The following is a 9,292-nucleotide window of genomic DNA, read 5'->3' as shown; positions in this document are numbered from 1 at the left end:
ATCCAAGTCCTCACTGTCACTCACCTGGGAACATGTCACTGGCACACAAGACAAGCCACCAGCTGATGCTGCCCACAACTCAGTGTCAGAGAGCACCCCCAGCTCTCCACTAGCCTCCACCCCAGAGCTCCACACTCCAGGTTCATTCCATTCAAATCTGGGAATACTTTGTATTTAAAGTGGTAAAGACGTGGGAGAACTGCCTGAAGGGATGTCACAGGACAGGGCCTTCTGCTGTCAATGCTCCTGGCTGACAATCCTGTGCTCACATCAGTTACAGAGCATGTTCTAAGCAGATCATTAGTGTTGGGTTCTAGTTCTGACTTAGACCACTTCCAAGACATTGTGGTACAGGGGCACTGCTGTTAGGTGCTGGGCTCCAGTACTCGGTGAGTTCCAGACAGGATGAACTCAATGGCCATGAACACTGTTGAGCCCAGGCACTAGTGTCTATGAAGAACGTCACACAGCTGTGTCAGTAGGATCCACATTTTCTCAAGGAGTGGTTGAACATGTTTGCCTCATAGAACGAAAAGGACCAGCAGAGGTCTTTAGAGTATGGAAGAATAAATGAGATTATTTAACTCAACTCTGAAGGGGTAACATTTTTATTTCCTTTCTAAAACAAATATGAAAATATAAACTTAATATAAGCTGTTTCAGTCAGTTTTCAGATCATCTTTTCACAGATGTTTTGTAACAGCCAACACCATGATAAAGTATTGCTGGTGAGGAAGCTTGGCATTCATACTAGGTTGTTGTACTTCACTATGTCAGTCTGACCCAATCACAAAGGTCAGCTGGCTGCTTTGCTTAAATTAAGCCTTTCAATATTTTTAAGACAGAAAAATTCTCTAATCCTTTTCCACCTGACAGGTATGTGAGAGAGAAAGAGAAAGTGTGTCATTAATGATACAGATCAAGAAAATGACTACCATTCAATGGGAATATAACCCGAATCTCTGCTACAATGTGAACAGAAAAAATGTACTTAACAAAAACCTTACACTAACTACTGAAATACAAGGCCCTTCTAGGCCCCATTCTCAGTGCTGATCCTCTAGTGCTGAAATCCACACACGGTGACAAACGTGGGCTCAGGCCGCTCTACAGAAGGGCCTGGCTTTTTGGAGATCTAGGAAATAATTACAACACGAAGGGGCCAGGTCTGTGAGCTTTCCTGTGAACTCTGCTAGCTGTGGCACAACAGGTTGACAGTCTTTGATCATGAAGCAGAAATGAAGAATGGAAGGTTTTTCTCTAATCCTCACTCAAGAATGGCATTTTAGCAAAGCTCTGACAAGCAGGAAACACAGTTATTCAGGAAGTTAACATTCTCAATATGGCAGAGCATCCCCAGAGAGTGCCAACAACCAGATTAAAGACTAAGGAGAAGCAGCAATCTCCTTACTATTGGACTAGGAAATGGCTTAATGGAGTCCCGTTTGGAAACAACGAAGTATCAGCCCATACACTAGCTACCCCGTCGGCAGACCTTGCAGACTCCTTAGCTAACGGCACAGTTAAAACATCTTCAGCTGTAGAGTCAGCATGCGGTGCTTCGATTTCTGCTGTATTACAAAAATCATGTTCCATTAAAAACATTATCTTCGGTTTCTTCTTAGAGAACTATTGCTCATGAAAGGGTCGTCATCATCGTCCTGAAATGACACAAACATTACGTCAGCGACCACTCATCCTCTGCTGAGCCAAGACAGAAATTCTTCTTATGCAAAATAGCATCAGGGAAATCACATTTATTTCACCTATCTCCTCTGATACTGTGAGATGTAAATGCTCAAATCTTTGTGTATTAAAATAAAAATCTACCAGGTCCTGTGTGAGACGGAATATATCTATAAAATACAATGCACACATTTCTCCAAGTCACAAACCTTAATAAAGGCAAACAAGATGTGGGAATTCCAGGACAGAAAATATTCAAGTCATTTCTATTCCATTTATGAAGTTTTCTCATTCACATTATTGAGAAACCCAGGACAGAAAATATTCAAGTCATTTCTGTAGCTAGAGTTTTCCTGCCTTGCCCACAGTCAGGGCAAATCTCTCTCACCCACCAGTCCCACAGCCACTCAGACCCAAGTAAACACAGAGACTTATATTGCTTACAAACTGTATGGCCGTGACAGGCTTCTTGCTAACTGTTCTTACAGATTAAATTAATCCATTTCCATTAATCTATACCTTGACACATGGCTCGTGGCTTACTGGCATCTTCACATGCTGTTTGTCATCGTGGCGGCTGGCAGTGTCTCTCTGACTCAGCCTTCCACTTCCCAGAATTCCCTTCTCTGCTTGTCCCGCCTATCCTTCCTGCCTGGCTACTGGCCAATCAGTGTTTTATTTACTAACCAATCAGAGCAACATATTTGACATACAGAACATCCCACAGCACATTTCTATTCCATTCGTGAAGTTTTCTCACTCACATGCTGTGGGATGGTCTGTATGTCAAATATGTTGCTGATTGGTCAATAAATAAATCACTGATTGGCCAGTGACCAGGCAGGAAGTATAGGCGGGACTAACAGAGAGGAGAATTTAGAGAACAGGAAGCTGGGTGGGGGAGACACTGCCAGCCGCCACCATGACAAGCCGCATGTGAAGATGCCGGTAAGCCACGAGCCATGTGGCAAGGTATAGATTAATAGAAATGGATTAATTTAAGCTGTAAGAACAGTTAACAAGAAACCTGCCACGGCCATACAGTCTCTGTGTTTACTTGGTCGGGTCTGAGTGGCTGTGGGACTGGTGGGTGAGAGAGATTTGCCCTGACCGTGGGCCAGGCAGGAAAACTCTAGCTACACTCACATTAATTTTTTTTTTTTTTTTTTTTTTTTTTTTACTATTATGTGTATGTGCACGCACACACATGCATGGTAGTGCGCCCTGTCAGGACAACTTCATGGAGCTGGATTTCTCCATCCACCCTTTGTGGGCTCCGGGGCTCACACTCGGCTGCCAGGCTTGGCTTGTGCAGCAGCTGCTTCACCCACTGAATGGCTGGCCTCAATTCCACTTATCACTGTGTCTGCCTTCTTGAAAGTCACAGGGAAAAGCCCCAAGTCTGAAGGACCATGATTCTCGTTTCCTGTCACCCACTTCATGACAGAGAAGATTGCTCTCAGCCCAGTGGAGGAAAGAGCCGAGCAAAGCTGTCTTTCAGCTACTGCAGAAAAAAGTAGATGGTCTATTTCTGGTGTTCCCAAGGTAATGGGATGTAGGCTACAAGCATGGTAAGAATAAATATGAATATCAGCCATTAAGAATTTAATGAGAATGAAAACAACTAACTAGATCTGTGGCACAGGTGTGTCATCCCAGCTGCCAGGGAGGCTGGGATGAGGCGGGAGGATCACACGTTCAAGTCCTGTTTGGCTACAGAACGAGTTCAAAGTCTTGGTAGCTGTGTGAGGCCCTGTCTCAATATAAAGACAAAAAAGGCTGGCGTTATAGCTCAGTGGTTGAGAGCTTGCCTAGCATATGCCAGGCCCAGGGTTCAAACCCAGGTCATAAAGCAAAAAACAACTAGCAAGCCTTATATAAAGCCTAATTATATAATCTGATGAAAGACAGTAATAAATGAATTGTACTTTATAGCTACATATTTGAAAGATAAATTAATGTTTATAAATTTGTTTCCACTAAGATGTTAGTAAAAGCAAGTGACTATTTAGTATTAGACTTTACTTATGACATTAACAAATCTATGTTTTATGAAGTTCTCTAGTGAGAAATGGATGCCTTGAGGGTCACAAATTCAACTGTTGCTGATTCATTTTCTGTACTATGAAAGGCAGGCCTTGCCAAAGACACAAAGGAAAACTGTAATGTGCCTTCAGTTCTCTGTAGGTAAATGCCAAACAGTATATATACATTTTCTTTTCTTCTGTGTGTATGCACTTTTGTGCTCAAGTGAATCTGCTCATAAGCCCCTGGGATCCAGGCATCCCCATATCCCAGTACTGGATGACAGGGATGTGTGGCCATGCCCAGCTTCTGTGTGAGTGTCACACATGAGGTCTCAGGTCCTCCTGCTTGTGCAACAGCCATCAGATCATCCCTCACCCCTTGGTGTACTCTTTTTAAACTACCCTCCATGGACATCAGATGTGTCCCTAGCGGCAGCAACATGTCACCACTCAACAGGCACCCTGAATTCACAGCCCAAGGCCAGCAAGCCTGGCAATGCATGACAAACTCGCAGCTAAGACTCAAGGAACAGGACCACAACAGCAGATGCTCTGAACAGTCGGGACACACACCGTGGACAAAAAGGAAGGGCGGTCTGCAAGTGGCATAAGCCAATCACACAAAATCACTGGGAAATTCCACGACACAAGGATGCACAGCAGACCAAGTCAGAGAAGGGAGAGCACAGTGGTGAGTGCCAGGGGCCGGGGACAGCGGTAGAGACAGAGTGTGTTTAAAGGACATACTTACGGTTTTGTAAGACAAAAGTTCTTAAGGTCTGTTTTACAACACACATCTGTTTAATACTACCAAGCTACATTTAAAATGGCTAAGACGTGATTTTCCGTTATATGTTCTCACTACAATCATAATTTTTAAAAAAATAAAAACTAAATGAAAGGGAAGACAGGCTCAACAAAAAACATCTTCTACAAAGCTTGCAGAGGGTCAAGTGGCAGCCGTATGGGAACAGGAAAGGCCAGGGTCCCGTGTCTCACAGCTGTGCCCTCTTCATTAAACAACAGATGAACACGGGGGAGGTGTGCGCACTTCCTCCCACTCCTCGTGAGTTAAAGCCCGTGAGAGCTGGGTGCAGACCACACTCTGTGCTTGCCGTGTACCTGTGCTGAGGAAGCATTCTGTCCAGGGTGTGAAACATGGGGAGTGCATTTCACTGGGTAACCTTAAAAGCCCTACACTAGCTTCACCCCACTGTCCAAATAGGAACAGCAGAAGCTAAAAGAAAAAAGCCAACCCAGCTCTGATCCGTTAATGGGACAAATGAGAGCAGAGTGAAGATTGTGCTTTAAAAACCCACAGGCCTTTATGGGTAATTACACTGATGGGCACGTACTGACTTTCAGCATTACAAGTCACAGCAAGGTTATCAGGGGGCCTAAAAACACAAGCTGCAGTGCTTAGCCAGTGGTCTCCACTTACATTTCATAGACAGTTAAGGTAAGAAAAAGCCAATGACATGACTATTACCTCATCTGACTCAAAGTCAACTCCCTTGGCTGTCTGGTTCTGGGACATCCGTTTGCTAGATGCTGTGCCTGGCCACCTGAGGAAGAGAGAAAAACCAAGAGGGAATGAGAACACTGCAAAAATGCACTACTAGTTATACGTGTTTAATCCCATAGCAACCACTGAGTAGAAACAACACACAGTTCCCTTTAGTACATACAATAATTTTACGTATCTATGTGCACTAAGAGATAATATACTACATAGACACAGTGTGTGTGTATGTGCATCCTACAAGCTCTATTTCTCTGAGGAGTCCTAAGAACAGCACTACCTATTTCTCAATTAGTGAGTGGTTTTACCATAAACATTTTCTAATAAACAAAAAAACCTTAATGGTAAGAAAACCATTTTCTAGCTATGTTATCCCTTCTGCACCTAAATTCCCTCATCTGTCAAATGGGGAAATGTTGGTTTTTTTAAAGAGCTATGTGCTACTACACTTAAGCACTAGGCCATGGTCTGACATGTTAGCACCACCCAAGTGCTGACTTGTATCACTACTGTAGGGACCAGGTCCCCTTCACAGCTGCACAGAATCTTGGGACAAGCTCACTGCTCTCCAGAGCATCTCCGCCACATCCCACAACACTTGTTCTCTTCCATAAGCACTCACAATCAAGGGTCTGAATCACAACATTTCACACAAAATTTTGAACTAATTCAATCATCCTTAATGCAGTTGTATGTGTTCAACCCCTTTCAGGACAATTTAAGTCACCTAAGTCTGCAGTCTTATCAAAATCTGTTATGTACCATCAGACCTAATAGAACATGAAAACAGTAAGTATTAACAAAAGAAAAGGGATGCCGGGCGGTGGTGGCGCACGCCTTTAATCCCAGCACTCGGGAGGCAGAGCCAGGCGGATCTCTGTGAGTTCGAGGCCAGCCTGGGCTACCAAGTGAGTCCCAGGAAAGGCGCAAAGCTACACAGAGAAACCCTGTCTCGAAAAACCAAAAAAAAAAAAAACAAAAAAAAACAAAAAAAAAAAAACAAAAGAAAAGAGGGCTACAGATGATTTTCTTTTTAAGGAAAATACATACATGATATATATGTACCAGGTACATACAGTGTCCAGAGGCCAGATGAATTCTCCTGGAACTGAAGTTACAAATGGCTGTGAGCTAACATGTGGATGCTAGGAACCAAACCGGGTTGTCCACAAGAGCACCAAGGACACTCAACTAGCGAGCTATCTCTCCAGCCCCCTTGATCATTTTCTACATAAGTAGAAATTGCTGTGGGATGTTCTGTATGGCAAATGTGTTGCTAATTAGTCAATAAATAAAACACTGATTGGCCATTGGCTAGGCAGGAAGTGTACACGGGACAAGGAGGAGAATAAAGCTGGGAAGTGGAAGGCTGAGTCAGAGAGACACTGCCAGCCGCCACAATGAGAAACAGCATGTGAAGATGCCGGTAAGCCACGAGCCATGTGTCAAGGTATAGATTAATGGAAATGGATTAATTTAAGCTGTAAGAACAGTTAGCAAGAAGCCTGCCATGGCCATACAGTTTGTAACCAATATAAGTCTCTGTGTTTACTTGGTCGGGTGTTTACTTGATAGAGATTTGTCCTGACTGTGGGCCAGGCAGAAAAACTCTAGCTACAAATGGCGCCCAATGTGGGGCAAGAGTTTCCACCTAAAAACTGAAAAAAAAAAAAAAAAAAAGAATCTAAAACGGAGCTAAAAACAGCTTCCTAATTGTCTCTCTCAAATGAGCGGCAGCTGCTTGTTTGAGCTACTTGTGGGTTCCTAGCGTGCATGCTGGATGGGCAGTATGGCGGGAATGAGGCCTCTGCAAGTGGCACATTAAGCTGCATGGTGGATTTAGCCTTTGCTAGTACAAAACAAAAAAAGAGGTTTTGGGCTACACACTGCTTGGATAAAAGCATAGACCCACGACAGCTCCCAGAGCCGGTGGTAAAGTACCACGGCCATGTTGGGAAGCTGAGGTGGGCAGAGCCAGCAGCCACAGCTGCTACAGTTTAAAGCAATAGATTCACAATAAGACAGATTCAGATGTAATAGTTTACAATGTGTGTAAAATATATGTAGGCTTGAAAGAGACAAAAAAGGTGATATATAAAGTTATATAAACAAATACATAGTTTTAAAAAATAAAGTCTTTAAAGAGACAGTAAAATTAATATAAAAAATAAGCCACGTAAAGATGAGTATTACACCGAGAATCTGGATTGTGTTGTCTTTGGGATTTTTAACTGCAGAAAAACATTTGATTGTAAAAGCTGTTGAGTTATGCCAAAATGTATATTTTAAAGGTACCTTGACTTCAAAATTTGGATATAAGGATATGTTGCTTTGGAAAGGAGACTCTGCTTTTGTTCCCACAGAAAGCCAAAGGCTATGGATTTGTTCCAGATTAAGATACATCAGGTTTGACCAGCCAAGACCCCCTGAAAGGTCTCCGATGACACCATGGCCCAGATGATCCAACATCCAGAACAATTTGAAGGAAACTGGCTCAGACAATACAGCCTCATGGACTATTCCATAATCCTAAAATTTTCTTTGTGTCCCCATAAGATATAGTGCCCCCCTCCAGCAGGAAGTAGTAAGAGAAGCTACGCCCAAATTCCCAAATTATATGTAATTTTACTTTGTTAAGGTTAAAACCTTCCTTTTTGAAAAAAAAAAAGGGGGGGGAAGTGCTGTGGGATGTTCTGTATGGCAAATGTGTTGCTAATTAGTCAATAAATAAAACACTGATTGGCCATTGGCTAGGCAGGAAGTGTACACGGGACAAGGAGAAGAATAAAGCTGGGAAGTGGAAGGCTGAGTCAGAGAGACACTGCCAGCTGCCACGATGAGAAACAGCATGTGAAGATGCCGGTAAGCCACGAGCCATCTGTCAAGGTATAGATTAATGGAAATGGATTAATTTAAGCTGTAAGAACAGTTAGCAAGAAGCCTGCCATGGCCATACAGTTTGTAACCAATATAAGTCTCTGTGTTTACTTGGTCAGGTCTGAGGCTGTGGGACTGGCAGGTGATAGAGATTTGTCCTGACTGTGGGCCAGGCAGGAAAACTCTAGCTACAAGAAATTTTTATTAATTTTTAAGTAACAGTATTTGCCTAAAATGTTAATACATAAAATTGTGATTTTTAAATATTCCAAAGTGAGTCAATTAAGTATTCCAGAACTGAGTAAGTCTACATCAGCCTCTTAAGTACTCTAGAGTAACTCCATGTCAGCCAGGTAAGTACTCCAGAGTAAGTCCACATCAGCACATATGTACTTCAGAAGAGGTCCAGCCACCCACGTAAGTACTACAGAGGAAGTCCAATCAGACATGTAAGTCCTCTAGAGTAAGTCAACATCAGCCACTTAAGTAATCTAGAAGTCTAGTCAGATACATAAGGACTATAGAGGAAGTCCAGTCAGTCACATTAAGTACTCTAGAGGAAGTCCAACTAGACACATAAGTACCCCAGAGGAAGTCCAGTCAGACACAAAAGTACTCCAGAGGAAGTCTAGTCAGACACAAAACTACTCTAGAGGAAGTCCAGTCAGACACATAAGTACTCTAGAGGAAGTCCAGTCAGACACAAAAGTACTTCAGAGGAAGTCTAGTAAGTCACAAAACTACTCTAGAGGAAGTCCAGTCAGTCACATAAGTACTCCAGAGGAAGTCCAGTCAGCCACATAAGTACTCCAGAGGAAGTCCAGTCAGCTACATAAGTACTCTAGAGGAAGTCCAGTCAGTCACATAAGTACTCTAGAGAAAGTCCAGTCAGTCACATAAGTACTCTAGAGGAAGTCCAGTCAGCTACATAAGTACTCTAGAGAAAGTCCAGTCAGTCACATAAGTACTCTAGAGGAAGTCCAGTCAGCCACATAAGTACTCTAGAGGAAGTCCAGTCAGTCACATAAGTACTCCAGAGGAAGTCCAGTCAGCCACATAAGTACTCTAGAGGAAGTCCAGTCAGCCACATAAGTACTCTAGAGAAAGTCCAGTCAGCCACATAAGTACTCTAGAGGAAGTCCAGTCAGTCACATAAGTACTCTAGAGAAAGTCCAGTCAG

At 43.0% G+C, this 9,292-nt stretch overlaps 1 protein-coding gene across 2 annotated transcripts in view; it reads right to left on the bottom strand.

The window, feature by feature from the left end:
* Positions 1 to 592: 592 nt before the first annotated feature.
* Mre11 (MRE11 homolog, double strand break repair nuclease) overlaps positions 593 to 9,292 on the bottom strand; it is a 55,036-nt gene continuing 46,336 nt past the window's right edge. For both annotated transcript variants that reach the window (XM_059267339.1, XM_059267340.1), the window contains exons 19-20: positions 5,203 to 5,278; positions 593 to 1,661 (exon numbers count right to left, since the gene is read on the bottom strand). In XM_059267339.1, the coding sequence (XP_059123322.1) occupies positions 1,605 to 1,661; positions 5,203 to 5,278 (133 nt within the window). In that variant the 3' untranslated portion in view covers positions 593 to 1,604. The remainder of the gene's footprint in view (positions 1,662 to 5,202; positions 5,279 to 9,292) is intronic.

The sequence above is a fragment of the Peromyscus eremicus genome, chromosome 7 (assembly GCF_949786415.1).
Source record: "Peromyscus eremicus chromosome 7, PerEre_H2_v1, whole genome shotgun sequence".
In the NCBI taxonomy this organism is placed as follows: Eukaryota; Metazoa; Chordata; class Mammalia; order Rodentia; family Cricetidae; genus Peromyscus; species Peromyscus eremicus.
The sequence above is the reverse complement of the archived record's forward strand: the minus strand, read 5'-3'. Positions and strand labels throughout refer to the sequence as shown.